Source organism: Panthera leo, chromosome B1, assembly GCF_018350215.1.
Source record: "Panthera leo isolate Ple1 chromosome B1, P.leo_Ple1_pat1.1, whole genome shotgun sequence".
Taxonomy (NCBI): Eukaryota; Metazoa; Chordata; class Mammalia; order Carnivora; family Felidae; genus Panthera; species Panthera leo.
In genome coordinates this window covers 58959803-58979002 of record NC_056682.1, presented here as the reverse complement: position 1 = coordinate 58979002, position 19200 = coordinate 58959803, and the positions used below count along the sequence as shown (strand labels likewise).

General features: G+C 34.6%; 1 protein-coding gene across 6 annotated transcripts in view; it reads right to left on the bottom strand.

The window, feature by feature from the left end:
* NEK1 (NIMA related kinase 1) overlaps positions 1-19200 on the bottom strand; it is a 219548-nt gene that overhangs the window by 73559 nt on the left and 126789 nt on the right. For all 6 annotated transcript variants that reach the window (XM_042935112.1, XM_042935107.1, XM_042935108.1 and 3 more), the window contains 3 exons: positions 7181-7312; positions 5213-5278; positions 4905-5133 (listed from right to left, as the gene is read on the bottom strand). In XM_042935112.1, the coding sequence (XP_042791046.1) occupies positions 4905-5133; positions 5213-5278; positions 7181-7312 (427 nt within the window). The remainder of the gene's footprint in view (positions 1-4904; positions 5134-5212; positions 5279-7180; positions 7313-19200) is intronic.

The window sequence follows — 19200 nt, the reverse complement described above, 5'->3', positions numbered from 1 at the left end:
TAAAAGGATAGTTATAAAGTAGAAAACCCATAAATAGGCCCATTACTTACAGCCATGTGCTATTTGACAGAGGTACCAAAACAATATGGAGAAAGTAATAAACAAAATTGGACAAACTAAATGTCCATATGAAACAATATGAACTTTGTTCCCTTTGATGCAGGAAGGGAAAACCAGGTGGAGTTGATGGTCTGAGCTGAGGTAACAGAATTGTAAGTCTAGGAGGCAAAAGTGGCTCATGTTGGAAGGATAGAGTACTAAGGAATAGAAAGCTACACAAAGAGAACTCAGAACTTGAGCTCCCTGGAATTAGCACACACATGGTAAATTACTGTAGTCTAGGGAAAAGATCATCCAAATGGAGTATAGGGAATAATACTTGCAGTTCAAACAGGGTCAAAAATAGTCCCTCTTCTCACCAGCCAGAAAAAAATGTCTTCTTAATTCACAAGTCATCAGGTAGATTATTCACAAAGGTTTCAGACTTAGTAAAAGGAGATAGATTAGCCATAGATATTGCTCTAGTTCTACCTAATAAATACTAAAACCACAACCTAAAATGGTCAAGCTATTTATACATAACTGAACTGTATCCCAGAACAAAAGCCAAGAATATTTATAGGAATATAAAAATATACAGCCACCCATCTAGGTAAAATTCATGCTTTAGCTACCAAACGAAAAATGACCAAGCCATGCACAGAAGCAAAAGAATTCAACCTTCAATAAAGAAAAAATTTCAACCAATTAATATCAACCTAAAAATTATAGATGACTTAATTAGTAGAGAGGATGTTTACAATTTTCATAAATAAATTCTGTATGTTCATTAAGCTACAGAGACAAATGATGAAAACTAGAGAAAAAGAAAACATTAACAAGCTCCATATGAACTTCTAGAAAAGACAAAAAAACGCTAGAAAAAATAATGGCCAAAATTATCCAAATTTGATGAAAACCACTCACAAATCCAAGAAGCTCAACAAAACCCAAGCAAAAGAAACATGAAGAAAATGACATCAAGGCACATAATTATCAAATTTACTAAAACCAAGGCTTAGGGAAAAAAGCTAAAAACATCAAGGAGAAAAAAGACATATTACATACAGAGGAATAACAAGGATGATAGAAGATTCTCATCACAAGAAATGCAAACTGGAAGACATTGGAGCAATATCATGAAGTACTAAAAGAAAAAAATATCAAGGTAGAATTCTATCCCCCCAAAAAAAATCTTTGCAAAAGAAAGGCAAAATAAACGCTTTTACAGACATACAAGAGCTGAAAGAACTCATCATCACCAGCAGGACTACACAACAAGAAAGTAAAGTCCTTCAGGCAGAAGAAAAATGGTAACACATGGAAATCTCATTTATACAAATATTATGAAGACTGTTGGAAACAGTAACTACATGGGTAGATACAAAAGACTGTTTCTATTATTATTTAAAATTCCTTCAAGGATAAATGACCATAATGTATTGTGGGTTTATCACATAAGGTAAACAAACAAACAAAAACACAGCATAAAGACTAGGAGGAAACAAATCTAAGTATACTGTTGGAAGGTTCTTACGCTATATGAGAAATGTAATCAATCTCTGGAAGATAGACTGTAACTTAAAGATGTGTGCTATAATGTCTAAAGCAAACACTAAAATAACAGTAAACTGAACAATAACAGAGATAAAATGAAATCATAAAAATACTCAATCCAAAAGAAAAACAAAAGGGCAAAGGAAACAAAGAATGGATAAGACAAACAAAAAACAAATGGCAAAATGTCATTTTTAGATCCAACCATCTTAACATCCACATTGAGTATAAATGGTCTAAACAACCGAGTTAAAGATTTTAAGAATGGATTTAAAAAGCAAACCTAACAACATGCTGGCTGCAAGAAACCTACTTTAGATATATAGACACAAAAAGACTAAAAGGGGAAGGGGGGACTGGATAAAGATATACCAGCTAATATTGAGTAAAAAAAAGTAAAAGTGACTTTATTAATAACAAAGTAAATTTAAAAAAAAGAATTTTCTAAAAACTGAACTATTGATAATCACAATGCAGATTAATCTCAAAAAGCATTATGCTGAATTTAACAAGCTAAACACAAAAGAATACAAACCGTTACAGTGTTTAAATGAAACTCTAGAATAGAGAAAGTTAGGGGCCCCTGAGTGGCTCAGTTGGTTGAGTGTCTGATTTTGGTTCAGGTCATGAACTCACATTTTATGGGTTCAAGCGCTGCATCAGGCTCTGTGCTGACAGCTCAGAGCCTGGAGCCTGCTTCAGATTCTGTGTCTCCCTCTGTCTCTGCCCCTCCCCTGCTAACACTCTGTCTCTTTATAAATAAATAAATAAATAAATAAATAAATAAATAAATAAATAAATAAAATAATATATATATATTTTTTTAGAATAAAGAAAATTAATCTAAGAAAAAATTCAGAAAAATTCTCCTCTGGGACTTCTGCTAGAAGCAGAAACTGACCAGGAAGAGGTATGAAACTTTTTGTTTGGGAAGATGGTGATGTTCTAGAGGTTTGGGTTACATAGATATAGGCTTGTGTTAAAACTCAGCAAATGTTCATTTAAAATATTTGCATTTCACTGTATGTAAATTTGACATTAAAAAGAAACAAACTTCTAAAAAAATATTGAACTCTGCTTAATGATATGTATGTTATGAAGTACTTGGGACAAAGTGTACCAATATCTGCAATGAACTTCAAATTGCATCAAAAAATAGGGGTGCCTGGGTGGCTCAGTCAGTTAAGCATCCGATTCCTTCTGGCTCAAGTCATGATCTCATGGTTGTGAGATTGAGCCCTACAGCGGGTTCCACATGGAGCCTGCTTAAGATTCTCTATCACTGCTGATGGCAATGCAAACTGGTATAGTCACTCTGGAAAACAATACGGAATTTCCTCAAAAAATTACAAATAGAACTGCCCTACAACCCAGCAATAGCACTACTACTTTATCCAAAGGAAACAAAAATGCTGATTTGAAGGGGCACATGCCCCCCAATGTTTATAGCAGCACTATCAACAAGAGCCAAATTATGGAAAGAGCCCAAATGTCCATCGACTGATGAACAGGTAAAGAAGATATAGTATGTATGTATGTATGTATGTATGTGTCTACACACACACACACACACACACACACACACACACACACACACACACACCACTCACCCACACACATGCACATATGAAGGAGCTCAGAGGGATAAACAATAAACTGTATCTGTGGTTACCTGGTAACAGGGATGGAAATGGAGTATATGTTGAGGTGAAGAATAATTTTATACACTGTTTATACTATGTAAAAACTTACCACATGAAATACTTTGCCTACTCAAGTTAAACATGATTTTTGAACTCATGAGACAAAGTATTATTTATGTTACAGTATTCTCAATCTCATGCTATTTTCCATATAAAAGTGCTTTTAATAAGGTAATAAGGTATCTCATATGTCCTCATATATTTTTCTGAGATAGGGCTATCTGATCATTCAAGATTACCCAATTGTTGTATGGTCTGCATATGACCTTTTTTCCTACTTTTTAAGAAAACATGGCAGAGATTTCTTTTATCTTGTATAAGACTTGCTTGCATTCCTCTACCTTTGCCTCTATCCCAACCTGTCATACTGGTGATAGTTTATTGCTTCAGAAGTGCTCTAAATTATTTACAGCCTCATCACCTGAGAGATCTCACAACATCAGTTGCGTTTAACATCATATATATGTAATTAATGACTACTCTTCATTCATAAAGTCTGTGCTACATGATAGGAAACATAAAATATGCAATACAAGTCAGGCAAACGTATTTTAAAAGTTTATATTACAAAAAGGAACATAGGTAAAATATATTAAACAAATGAAGAAAATAATTACAGCATGTAATTAGTTCCTTAAAAATAATAATATTCTATGATTTAGAAAATAATCTTAGAAGAGGTCTACTTTTAATAGAGTGCTGAAAATTGAACAAAGGGTTTCAAGAAAAATGGGATAGAGAGAGTGGACAATAATCCAGTACATCAAATGCTACAGGTACATAAAATAAGGATAGCTAACTACCGACATGAGCATCTTTGGAAACACTTAGAAGGGTTTTGATGCATGCAGTAGAGAGGGAAAGTTCAGGGAGAATGGAAAGAAAGGAACTGGAGTTGTAAAAAGGTAATGCTTTGAAGAGCTCTGCTATAAAGAGGACTTCAGAAATGGGGTGAAAGTTGAACAACAGGGACAGAAAAAGAAAAAGAAAAAGAAAGAGGCAGCCACGCAAAGAACTTAGAAGAGAGACAAGGGGAAGAGGATTGTGAAAAAGAGTTTGGCGTGTTTTAAGAAGTGAAAAGAAGTGAGTATAGGTAGAAAAAAATGGACAGAGTGAGGATACAGAGGGAACCACAGGAGAGCCTTGTAAATTATGAAAAGGGCTTCAGATTTTTATTCTAAGTGCAACAAAATCAATTAGATTTAAAAATTTTGCCCTTCTAATTAGCATAATTTTCAGGTCTCTAAGGTTACCGTGATTCTATATCCCAAGTAATAACACTTTACATCTTTCTTCTCCTTTACAGCTCCATAAATGCAGGTTTATTAATTGATAAACCTGTGCTGAGCTGTCAGCACAGAGCCTGATGTGGGGCTCAAACCCAGAAGCCATGAGATCATGACCTGAGCTGAAGTGAAACGCTCAACCAACTAAGCCACCCTAGTGCCCCCAAATCCTTGCTATTTGTAAGGTTGAATAGTTTTCTCCATTTTTCACATACAAAGAAATTTTCCAGCCTCTCTCAATCCAAGTGTTTGTTCTTTCAGAGTATTCAAGTTTACATGTGTGCAAAACCAAAACAGATTATTAAGATTTTATACATACTTTCAGTTGCAGAGAAGGATGTGTCCAATGTTAACTCATCCAGGGGAATCACAAGTTGCCCTCCCGCCTCCCATTTCTTGCGATCAGATGAAACCGATTTTTCCTTTTCGGGCTCTTTGGCATCTTCACTAACGACCACTTCACATGTATCAGAGTGACATTGCTTTCCTTTTTCATCTTCTTGAGCTTTAAGATTTTGATTTAATCTACGGAGTATTTCTCGCTTACTCTGAAACAGTTAAAATGTTATACTTTAATATGTATACAATTAAGTAAAATGACTGAGAAAGTTTGAAAATTGTACCTACTGAAATAGCATTGTTAGTCTTCTGCATGTCTTCTGAGGTTTCCTGGATATCAGTTAAACTACTGTCCTATAAACACAGACAGTTACAGAGTAAGAAATAATGTTATTTAAAATGCCTACCTTAAAAACTTTCATATTTTTGTTACTTTTTGTTTTTTATTAAATTGTTCCTTGTGAATTGTTTATTCCTGTAAAATGTTAACACAGATTCCTTCATTATACTTAATAGCAGAAGGGACAATTCTCAATTATTTGTCTTATTTTTAGATTACTGATCACATATCTAACTAAATCCTCTTCCTTTTTGGCATCTGATTTTTGGTAATTTTATGTCAATGGTAGAAATAAAAAGAAAATTAACTGATGTACTCTCTTAATTGGAGCTAGGGAGTTTAGTGGATACAGTAACTCAGGATAGGCTGTATTATTTTGAAATTGTCTTCATGTTTCATGTACATATATTCCTGCTCAGCCATACTACTAAACATAATTGAGAATTGGTTTTTCTCAGTAAACAAAGAGAGTAACAGTAATGAGTTCTGAGTCCTTTATACCAACAGTAATATAAATTCTGTCTTTGATTAGTATAATCATAGTGATCTAGACCAACTCGAATTTTTAAACACTCGCAAAGACGAAATTAGTAGTTATGAATGCTACGAGAGCAAAAATAATCTGAAAAATGCGGAGTAAGAAACAGCAGTTTTCAAAGTTTTAAGTAGCAATATTTACCAAGACAACACATAAAGAAAAACCATTTCATTACATAGATTACCTCAAATTTTGAAAGATTTGAGGAAAATACAAAAGAGTATAGTGGTCAGTTTTAAAGTAATACATGTAAATGAGACAAAGAGCATTTTACCCCATAAAGTAGTCAGGAATTAGCAGTTGCTATAACCAGAGAGATGAACAGCTACTTGAGATGTGAGACTGGGTACCAGGAAGGAAACCACACAGTGGTATCTAAAGTTGAAGTGAACAACGCAGCACACGCAAAGTCGTTATCAGAAAGCAAGAGACTAAACCTACTTAAAGAACAGTAATTTCTTACACGAAGTTCTTGAGAGTTACCAAGAAACTTGTATTTTCCTACTCAGTCTTATTTTCAAGATAAACACAAAGGCTATAAAAAAAATGGTGTATCAGTAACATTAGTGTTGTCTGCAAAAACTTAATGAAATTCAGCCAGAAATTAAAAGGCAGAGACATTAATTAATGAGATAGGAGAGAATCAGGTTAATGTGTTACATGATTCAGTAGACTTCTCCCTTCTCTGTGTTGAATTCTGGGCTGAAATCCCATACCATGAGCCTATTTCCTTTACTCCAGAACAGAGTTTTCACATTTTAGATGAATACCTGACACATACTTCCAAGTTTAAGCTTTTTATTTGCCCATATTTCTTTGTTTCATTATCTATTTGGCATGACAGAGATTTATAAGTAGAAAGGAAAAGAAATAATTGATGGAGTAAGTGTAATTATAATGAATCTTCCAACATTTGTTATGCTAAAAATTTCCAAATAAATGTAAACATGCCTTGGATTTTATTCTTAGAGTTAATTTAAGTACCAAAGAGACATTATTTTTTAAAAAAATGAACCTTTCTTAAAAAAAATGAAACTGTTAATTGTGAGAGTGTTTGTTTGTTAATGTTTGTTCCATCACAAATGTTTGTTGCACTATTTTCTGTACATTTTTATATATAATTTATTTGTTCAATATTCTCTTAAAGTAAAAATGAGAGACAATCACTTAAATCTATTTTTATGTATTAAGTGGTCCTAGATATAAACCTATCAGCAATGAGGCTCCAATACTCAGAGTAAACTATACGCAAAAATCTTAACAAGTAATTCTTTTTAGAAAAAATTTAATGAAACACTAGGAATTAATGTAGTTTCATTAAATTTAATCCTTCTAATAACTTTTTGCTTTGAGGAGTTCTAAATTTTAGGGAACTTACCATGCCCACTTCTTTCAAAGCTGAAGTCACAGAAATAACAGATTTCATCTGTTGCTTTGATGGAGAGCCACCTGCTTCAGGGTGTCCCAGTGGCGGAGACATATCAGAACTCTTTACTCCTTTAGCCACCAACTATAATAAAAAATTTAAATATATTTGCAACTTTATATTTGTATGAAGAATAAAATGGTATTTATCAAATCACTGTTTATCTACTCTATCCAAAGTTACAGTTTTTTCATTTCTCAATTTTTATTGTGTAAGACAATGTGCTAGGTCTGAGGAAAGATCAGAAAAGACAGAAACATCTCTGGCCTGAGATGTAAACATAATCAAGTCTCATGTAGTACTAAATAACTCCTTTCCATTGCATTAACAATGTTTAATAATTTTTTTTTAAAAACCTGATTTCTAAAAGATTATGACATCAGTCCCTCCACTTTAATTTTAATTCATTACAACATCTGATGGGAAGAAAAAATATTTTACTTATTAATCTTAAACTTGAAAAAGAAATGCTTGCGTAATCTCTAAAAGTTTGAACATCAATCACCCAACATAAGAGCCCTCATTATAAAAATGTCAACAGAATGAAAGAATGGGGGAATGGAAGAAATGAAGGTACAGGTAATAAGATTTAATGTCATTAAAAATATCACAAGTTATATTCAAACATGTGTCTTTTTTTATCTTGCTGTTTAGACTTTAAACAATATGAAATAAGACATGTTGAACCATTGAACCATTCATCAATATAAGGAAATGGCATTTACAGGTATGCTCATGGTAACATGGCAGCAAGTCTGTTCTCTACTTTGTTCTCCTTCAAACCAGTAAACAAATATTTCTGGTGAGTATACGTTTCAAATGCAACACTTACTGAGCACTTGGAAATATAAGGTAGCAATTCAATTATATTATCTAGTCTTCTGAACTCTCATTTAACATAATACCTATGTTATTCAAAAGAAGATGGAAACAGCCATCACAATACTGAAGAACAAAGTTCAAGGAATGATAATACGTAATTTCTTCAAGTCTTACTATAAAACCACAGTAATTAAGACAGTGTAATACTGGTGAAAGAATAGACAAACAAATCAATGGAATAGAACATAACTCAGACCCAAACGAATAGAGCCAAATGAACTTTAACAAAGGAGCAAAGGCAACTCAATGGACAGGAGTTGCCAGGAGAAAGGACAAATGATACTACAACATCTGGACAACCCAGATGTTACCCCTGCCCCCAGAAAAAGGATCTAAACAAACATCGACGATACACCCTTCACAAAAATTCACTCATTACAGACCCAAACATAAAATGCAAAGTTATAAAACTCCTGGAAGGTAACATAGGAGAAAATCCATATGATTTGGGGTTTGACAAGACTTTTTAGATACAACACCAAAGGCAAAGCCGGGAAAGACAGAATTGATAAGCTGGACACTTCACTAAAATTTAAACCTTTTGCTCCATGAAAGACACTGTCAAGAGAATAAGATAAACCACAGACTTAGATAAAGCATGTGCAAAAGACATGAAGACTTAAATCACTGTTAATTAAAATATACAAAGAGCTCTTAAAACTCAACAATAAAAAAAAAAACCCACCCAATTAAAAAAATGTACTAAAGATCTGAACAGACACCTCACCAAAGAACATATACAGATGGCAAACAGGCAAATGAAAAAAATGCTCCACATCCTAGGTCATTTGGGATTTGCAAATCAAAATTTTTTTAAATCTTTTAATTTATTTTTGAGAGACAGAGTGTGAGCAGGGGAGGAGCAGAGACAGAGGGAGACACAGAATCGGAAGCAGGCTCCAGGCCATGAGCTGTCAGCATAGAGCCCGACGTGGGGCCCAAACTCACGAACCATGAGATAATGACCTGAGCCGAAGTCAGATGCTCAACCGACTGAACCACCCAGGCACCCCTGGGAATTGCAAATTAAAACAATAATGTGATACCACTACACATCTACAACATTGGTTAAAATCCAAACCACTGACCACACAAAATGCTGCTGAGGAGGTGGATCAACAGTTCTCATTCATTTCTGATGGGAATTCAAAATGGTACAATGGTTTGGAAAACACTTTGGCAATTTCCAACAAAACTAAACATACTCTTACCATGTGACCCAATAATCACAATCCTTGGTATTTACCTAAAGGGGTTTAAGACAGATGTCCACACAAAAACCTGTATACAGATGTTTACAGCAGTTTTATTCATAATTGCCAAAACTTGAAAGCAACCAAGATGTCCTTTAGTAAGTAGATTTTTTTTTAAAAAGCAAAAAACTGGTACATAATGGATTATTATTTAGTGCTAAAAAGAAATGAGCTATCAAGCCATGCAAAGTCACAGAGGAAACCTAAATGCATACTATTAAATGAAAGAAGTCAATCTGAAAGGCTACATACTGTATGATTCCAACCATATGACATTCTGGAAAAGGCAAGACCATGGAGACAATACAAAGATGCATGGTCACCAGAGGTTCGCAGGGGAGTGGTAGGAGGAATGAATAGGCAGAGCACAGAGAACTTTTAGGGCAGTGAAAATACTCTGTATGATACTGTAATGATGGTTATATGTCATTATACATTTGTCCAAACCCACAGAATGTACACTACCAAGAGGGAACTGTAATATAAACCACAGACCTTGGGTGATGATACATAAATGCAGGTTTATCAATTGTAACAATGTACAACTCTGGAGGAGGATGTTAATTAATGGGAGAGGCTATACATGTGAGGGGACAGGGGATACACTGGAAATATGTATCTTCCTATCAATTTTCCTGTGAACCTAAAACTACTCTAAAAAAACTAAGTCTTTATTAAAAAAGGGCAGAAACATTGCTCTAATCCATAGTTCAGCACCGTTGAAAAGTATACTGATATTTAAGATGTTATAAATAATTTTAAAAATCTAAAGCTAACACAGCTGGGTATTATCTGGGTGTCATCTTGAAAGATGACATAGAAATATTTTGAAACTTTACCATGGTCTTCCTTCCATATGGTATATTCAAAAAAGGTAACAAATTCTGAGGAAATAGAAACAAGTTCCAATTGGTTCTGAAACACTAGCAGCATTTTTAGAGAAGTATATTATTTCTCTAGATGATTATTTTGAAGGAAACACATTAATCTGGATGTACAAATTCTATCATATCTATTTAAATCAGTAATTACTTCTCTAATCACATATCATATTTATCCACTGTATAATCTTGTGAATGTTTAAATTCACTTAAAGAAATGATTTCTGCTATTTTAATAAATAAACTTGATGTGATTTTTGTGAGAAAACAAATATATAATATTTTATAAAATTTAATCAACATATTCAAAAATGTATTAAGTGTCAGGGTGCCTTGGTGGCCCAGTCCGTTAAGCATCCGACTCTTGATTTTAGCTCAGGTCATGATCTCACAGTTCAGTGGATTGAGCCCTGCACTGTGGGACTCTGCACTGACAGCATGGAGCCTACTTGGGATTCTCTCCCCCACTCTCTCTCTGCCCCTCCCTCACGTGCATGTGCATGTGCACACTCTCTCTCTCAAAATAAACAAAACAAAAAAATAATTTTAAAAAAGATGTATTAAGTGCCAAGCACAGTGCCAGATAACGGCTATCCAAACTGAAAGACACATGGTAACTATGTGAAGTGATTTGTTAACTAACCTTATTGTAGTAATCATTTCATAGTATATACCTATGTCAAATCATCACATTGTATATTGCATACTTAACACAATGTCACACAACTATACCTCAGAAAGTTGGGGAAAAAACCCAGTATGTTGTAGACCAGAACTAGCCGCAATAATTTTCAAACAAAAGACAAAAACAAAACAAAATTGATCATTTCTCTCAAAGGATTATAAACTATAAAAGAAAGGGAAACACATAAATCTATCAGTATGTTACAGAGAAATAAAATAAGAGAGATGTGTGCTAAATGGTCTGGGAGAAAAACAAACAAAATAAAACCAGAGAAGGAACTAACTAACTCCTGGGAGGGGAGAAGGTGAGAGTGACCTTCGTAGAGCAGCCAGTTTGAACAGCTATTCATTGTTTAAGAAGGTCATAAAATACAGTTCAAGTAGGACAGTTCTACACTCAAATCCCCAAATCTCACTGACTAGGGACCTGTGATTTCTCATTGTTTCTAATCCTCTCTCAACTTCAAACTTTTTCTCACTAAAATGGGAATGGTGTGTACTCATTGTCTCCTTACTGCAGGGATTAAATGTGATAATTTATGTAAAGTGCACAGTTGTGTGCCTAATAAATGGTAGTAACTATAGTTCAGCAAACATTTATTTAGTTTCTACTAAGTAACGTTATTTGGCTTAAACACTGAAACTATGATTTTAGACCCTAACAAAATGAAGAAACTGGCTTTGCCCAGAGCTAGTTTTTAATCTCCAGAATGCAGAATAAAAACAATAACTGCCCATCTATGCATAATCAGAGTTTAAAATTTTTGCATTGCATAAGGTTTTTTTTTTTTTTTAATTTACTGGTTTTGAGAGACAGAGAGAGCACACGTGAGAGAGTGTGCATGCACATGTGTGCACAATCAGGGGAGGGACAGAGAGAGAGAGAGAGAGTCATAAGCAGGCTCTGCGCTGAGCACAGAGCCCATCGTGGGGCTCTATCTTACACTGGTGAGATCATTACCTGAGTAGAAATCAAGAGTCAGATGCTTAACCAACTGAGCTACCCAAGTGCTCCAACACTGCATAAAGATTTATGACACAGAAGTTGGTAAGAAGCAAAACCTGAGGGGTGCCTGTGTGGCTCAGTTGGTTAAGCCTCTGACTCCTGGTTTCAGCTCAGATCATGATCTCATGGTTTGTGAGCTCGAGCCCCACATCAGGCTCTGCACTGATGGTGCAAAGCCTGCTTGGGATTCCTTCTCTCTCTGCCTTGTCCCCACTCATATTCATTCTCTCTCATTCTCTCTCACTCTCAAAAATAAGTAAACTTTTAAAAATGCTTTAAAAAAAAAGCAGAAATCTGAAAGACAAATAGTTGCCATCATAAATTCAAAAAAGCCTAAGATTTTTAAAGAATGATCGAAAGAGAATTTAATTGTATAAATAAACAGGAGAAATAACATGTATTTAACTAATTTTGCTAAAGAATAAAACCAACTGCCTTTCTCAGCCTATGACATAATTTTCATTTATGCTTTTAAAGATTATTGCAAAGTTATTTCCAAAATTACTATGCAGATGCTTAGACCTTAAGGAAACTCATAATAAAATTAAAAAGTCACCCATACCCTATAGCTCCAACTTACTGTATTTCATTTTTTATACTTTTTTAATGCTTATGCACATACACACATGATTCATATACAATTTAAACAGGGTACTGGCATAACTCTCTAAAACTGTAGACATATGGCCAAAGAAAAATTTTACAACCTCTAGGGAATACTTAGCAGATTTATCTTTAGTTAAGAATGGCAAAAGTCACATAAGGGAATTGAAACCCCTTTATCTTGACTTTCTATTCTTAAATTGTGAATATTCTTAAATATATTCTTAAATTTTTTATATGAAATAGAGATATTTCTGTATTAATCTCAACCTTAAGAGAAATCTAAAGTAACAGAGACAAAAGTGTTTACTGATAAAGTGCTATGAGTTAAACTGGTATGAGACCAAAAATAATCAAATTCAGTATAGTAGGGATTATGCTAAAACATGGAAAATCTCTACTAAATTCTCTTCACACTGTTCATTTTTGTACCTGCATAAGCACATCTTTTAACCAAGAGAATATATTTTTAATGAAGAGAATGACACATATTACTATTAAAAATGTGTTTTGTATTATATTAAAATTTGGGGGCGCATGGGTGGCGCAGTCGGTTAAGCGTCCAACTTCAGCCAGGTCACGATCTTGCGGTCCGTGAGTTCGAGACCCGCGTCAGGCTCTGGGCTGATGGCTCGGAGCCTGGAGCCTGTTTCCGATTCTGTGTCCCCCTCTCTCTCTGCCCCTCCCCCGTTCATGCTCTGTCTCTCTCTGTCCCAAAAATAAATAAAAAACGTTGAAAAAAAAAATTTAAAATTTGTTTGGCTGCCATATATATGGTTAATGACTGGTATACAGTCTATTACCTAAGACACCTGATTCAATGTGTAAGACAAACTTATTGGCACCTTTATAATAATGATCTTCACCAGCCTTCAGTAAATGCTTATTTTTCATAACCAAATATATACTAATCTCTCCCCTGGGTCAACTAAACTAAACAGATCATAAGATCTTGAAATAAAAAACACACAAAGAAACTCAGACATAATGAAATCTAAACCAATGAATACAGACAAAAAGACTGCCCTACTAACTCATCCAATTACTTAGTAACAAAACTATATCAGTTAACAAAAATGTAAAGGTAATTCTAGTAACTAGTGAGATGTCATTATAAGCCCAGGTAACACACACCACTAACTGATCAGTACAACAGGAGCTGGGCCTTCTATGTAAGTAAACATCATGAATATATTTTTTTATAACCTGGATGTTAAGGCTTTCAATGTGAACCAGATCCCGAGATTTTAAAAAAATAACATATTTTTAAATTGTTAAAAGAGAAAACACTAGACTGAGTTAATTCAGAAAGTTGATCCAATATGATAAACAACACTAAAATTAAAAAGAAAACAAAACAAAGTTTTACATAAGATAAAAAATTAAAACCTAAAAAAAAAATCCAAACAATTTTGTTAAAATTGGTCACCCAGTTACATGTAGTATATATATTTCATTCTAAACAGTTTTTCAAAATCCAAACTTAAAAAAATACTGCAACAGAAATAGAACAATGAGCTGAAAGTTTCATTGTGAAGTTAAAAAAATAAACTGCTTTAGGAGCTATTTTTCCTAGCCATTTTCTCACTAAGTTCATAAATTCAAGACTTTTCTACATTGCTTATATCTCCAAAAAATGTTTTTAACTATCACTGTAAAATTGCTTCTATTATATCTGCTAATTGTATCTGTTTAATTTTGCTAAAAAATTAATCAGCAGTGCCACCAAATGACAAAATGCAAAATTTTACCAAATAGTGAGGCCAGGTTTATAAACACATGAAACTGTTTACCTGTTCTTGAAACACATATAAATACAAATACTATTTCATCTCTATATGTTGAATGATTTAAGGATTTAACATATGTTAGGAAAATATTAAAAGGCCTGACTACATACATATTTTGACTATAGAGCAATTTCATACATAATTCTATATAGCTTGAAAATACATGGTCAAATTTTATCAAATTTACATTTAAGTTCTCAAAATATTACCTTTCAAGAACTAAAAATATATTTTTATCTGAATAATTTTTCTGAGCTAGTACTGCTATACTCTATTTATAGGAATGTCTAAGAATAAGAACATTCCAATGTGGCCACCAGGAGGAAGTATGTCTCCACCCTTAAAGTAGCTATATAGAACTGTATGGCAGGTCCAAAGAAAAGAGCAAAGACATAAACAGAAATGAAATACACAAGAGCTAAACACAATGAAAAAGGAATTCCTCACACTCAAAAATAGTCTCTCACCAAGACAGACTTTCCCTAATTCTACTTTTCATTTAATTTTAATTATTAAATGCACTGCTACTCTTAAAAAACTCTATCTTTTTTATGTTTCACTCGCAATATGAGTCTATATGGTTGACTGAAAAAGGCAATACTGTATTATTTGGGGGAAAAAAACCCTATTACCACACATGAAAATTATTCTTCATATTAAAGTACTATGTTTTATTATAATTTTTACAATGAAATGTGTCAAAGACAAAATTTTTAAAAATGGGTCTTACATACTGAAGAATCAGAATAATTAAGGCAGTGATTTTTACCATTTGTTAGATCAAAGATACTTTGATAATCCGATGAAAGACATTTGGTCTTACTTTAGAAAAATGCATCAACATATATGCAATCAAACTAAATTAACATTTCAGGAAGTTAATAATGCTAATTCTAACTGTGAATAACATATTAACCACTCCTGAGTTAGAATAACACTCAATAGGGAGGCCTGGGTGGCTCAGTCAGTTAAGCATTTGACTCTTAATTTTGGCTCAGGTCATGATCTCACGTTTGGTGAGTTCGAGCCCTGCACTGGACTCTCTGCTGATCTGTGCGCAGACCACATGGAGCCTGCTTGGGATTCTCTCTCTCTCTCTCTCTCTCTCTCTCTCTCTCTCTCCCTCTCTGCCCATCCCTGCTTGCACTCTCTCTCAAAATAAATAAAACAAACATTAAGAGTAACAGTCAATAAATAAATACAGATATATGAAGTCCCCATACTGCATCTAGATTATGTTAAATTAGAACTTATTTTAAAATAATTACTGGGTAAAATAACTTTAACTCATTTTCTAGAGATTAAACTGAAATTAAGTACTTATATTATGAAGACTTTTTCTAAGCAATTTAGATAGAACAATATTAGAGATCATGCCTTTTATTTAGGAGATAAGGAAATAAAGGCCCACAAACAGAAGTCAGCTCCCCGAGAAGGCAAATTCATTGGCAGAGTTGAGACTAAAAATCAAGTATTTGGATTCCCAGACTCATTTTTTTTTCTCACTACACAATGATGCATTCAGTAAACCAATATTTGAACATTCCTCCATACATAATTCTGAAATGTCATGAGCCACAGATTTCCCAATGCATTTATTTGTGTTACTATTCGCCAGATACCATGCTAGCATTTTACAAGGTGAATCATGGTTCTTTGGTTGAAAGCAACAGAAACTAATTCTGGAGGAAAGGAGGAGGTGGGTAGGGGAAAGGAGAAAAGAGAAAAGAATGGTAAGTAAGATTATAAAAGCAAAGGGAAGCCCTCTAAAAAGAACAGGAACCAGAGTAGCTGCATGGATCTAGGTAGCAGAAATGAATTCATTGTTTCATCAGGTTCTCTTATTGGATTAAGTAAACTTCAAATCCTGCGATATTCTGCTCAAGCTTCAAGCTCTGGGAGATAATTCAATTGATCTACATTCGATGACGTGCCTATCCTTCAGCTAGAAGAAGCCAGAATACCTTGTTTGACAGTCTTACTGAAACAGCAAACAATAAAATAATTCCCCCAAATGAAAATGGGTTGCTTGCCTATTGGACCTCAAAAGTCAGACTCACTACCACAGTTTAATGCTGCCACCATAAAAATACTTCTGAAAGAACCTGAGGAAATACAAATTTGTACAATACTAGAAACTAGTATTGTCTATCATTAATAGAATCATAAAAGCTGTCATTTGTGTACACTTTAGAACTAAGACAGATCTACCATTAAAAAACAAAATACAGAGAAAAAACTGGGTATTTGTACTGGTTTACATGCCTTAAAAGAACAAGGACTCTTTGGGTTTTCTGGGACTGTATTTTAATTATATGAGTGCTACTGAAAGTGTGTTGGATGGGTTTATGAGGTCTAATCAGCCTTCTGGGAGTAGAGAAACCTGGCTCCAGTTGGTTATCTGTGGAAACAGAACTATGCTATTATACAGCTGCCTAGTAATAAAAGCATTATATGAGAATGTAGAGCTCAAAGCTGAATCACTGTTGGGCATAATTTGTAAAATGTACTTGTTAACATATAAAACCTAACATGCTTCCAGAGATGCTCCCTGCTCCCCTCCCTCTGCCTCTTCTACCACCATTACCACTACCACCTGTGAAACTTCTGCTCCTTCTGCTTAGGGAAAGTTAGCTTAACGCTAGGAAGGTCATCAGAGGAGCAGCTTTGAAATAGGGGCTCTCAACCTAAGAGGCATCCTGATTCTCTTTGAATCATATCCTGCAGACCACTCTGAAACACTGTTTCAGTGTCTGGGACACTTCCAACAGGGAGCATGATTCCACATTGATCTCATGATGTGTCTATTTAAATGGATGAGATTGTGTGGCAAGACTAAGGATAACAACATTCTGAGGTAGGCAGAGATGGGAAGTGTGTTCACCAGAAGACATATAGGTCTATATGGCAGGTCCAAAGAATGGGACAATGATAGAAATGAAATACACAACAAAGAGTGAAATGCAAAGCAGGAGGAACACATGATATGCAAACTATAGTCTCTTACCTAATCAAAGAACAGACTTCCACAGGTACGATGCCTGAATTGATGCTAAGAAATATGCAGATTGAGGACCCTGCTATGATAATTTAGATAAAAAATAAGGTAAAACAGCTCCATTTACAACTGTAGGACTGTAATCCAGAGACGTCAATGAAGTATCGAGCACCAATGAGAATAAGAAGGCAAAGAAATAAATGAAACAGTCAACCCAATAGGTAGATTTTATGCTGAGTGATCAAGCAAATATTTATACTGACTCTTGGACAGTGGTTATGACCTTGATGAATGAGCAGGACATTTAAGAAATAATGCTATAAAGAGAAACTGGGCTTTTGAAAAACATTATACAAGATGTACTTAAGACCACATTAAAATTTTTTCAAATTTACTTGTTTTGAGACAGAGACAGCATGAGTGGCAAAGAGGCAGAGAGGAAGAGGGAAAGAGAGAATCCCAAGCAGGCCCTGTGCTGCCTGTGCAGAGCCCGATGCAGGGCTTCAGCTCTCGAAACATGCGATCATGACCTGAGCTGAAATCAACAGACACTTAACTGACTGAGCCACCCAGATGCCCCAAGACCACATTTTAAAGGTGTTTGTGGGCCGTTTTCAGCCCACCAAAAGCAGATTTCAGGAAAGAAATGTAATTACAAAGCTCATGCTATGTTTTCTCTGAGATATACTAACTTGAGCTGTTGGAAGTATAATATTCTGAATCACTAAAATGAGCAGTCCCTACATGACTGGGAGAAAAAGAAACATTTCCCATTGATAAATGTACTACTCGTATATCCCACATGCCAATCACAACATGAGTTAAGACACAGACATTCACTTTACCTTGGGGGAAAAACACAAGGTTATACATAGTTGGTACAGTGGCAGGTGGCTATATAAGCCTGCTGCCAAGATAGGCCTATGCATGCATACTGACAGCAGTGGATATGGAGTAGCTGACTCATCTCTAAGACTAAAGGGAAATCACATAATCAAAGCCATGCAGACTGCTATTATAAAATACTCTGATGCCCCCATGTAATTTTGCATAGTGGATCACATTTTAAAAATAAGGCTGATTTGCACTAAGCATAAGCTTATCATATTTAATGGATATATTACTATGTCAATCACCTTCGGGTGCTATGTAGACTGCTAGAATAGACTATTAAAGACTAAACTAAAAACTCTTAAGGTCAATTGCAACTGTGGTATCGTAGCTGAACACAAGGATGATAGCAGCAGGTGCATCATGAGGAAAGCTGACTGAAAAAAGAACACACAGGGAGTTTCATACCAATTCATCTTGATATAATCTCCGCCCTACTGTGCAAATCAGCACGGGATGAAACATCCCTGTTTCTTGTGTTGAAGATACAAACCCAAGAGAAGAAAAGCAGATTGTTCCCAATTGCTATATATGTATGTCACCAAAAGTAGGCTCGTACTATTTTCCAGATGAGGGTAAGCTTGAAAGAGATTTGGGTAATAGAAGAAATCATTGGCTCTGACTATGAAGATGAGTTATTTCTACTTCTGACAAATTTGGCTGCCAATAAGTTAGCATGGTAATTATTTCATACTCTTGCCCTATTAATTCTATATCTATAATAAAGGAAAGAAAAGAGGGAATTAAGGAACACCAGACATAAAACATTTAAAAAGCACTGCAATCTAAAGCCAGGTAAATTTTGTCAATGGTCCAGGAGATAATTACTAGATACTCTTGAGGAAGATGGAATACATTACCACAGTTACTGTTTCACACTCAAGCCTTGTCCAGGCTATGTCTATAGTCAGGGAAAAAAAGGGGGAATAAGATAAGATTTCCTGACTGGTGGACTTTTAAAACACATTTCTGATAAAAACTGTA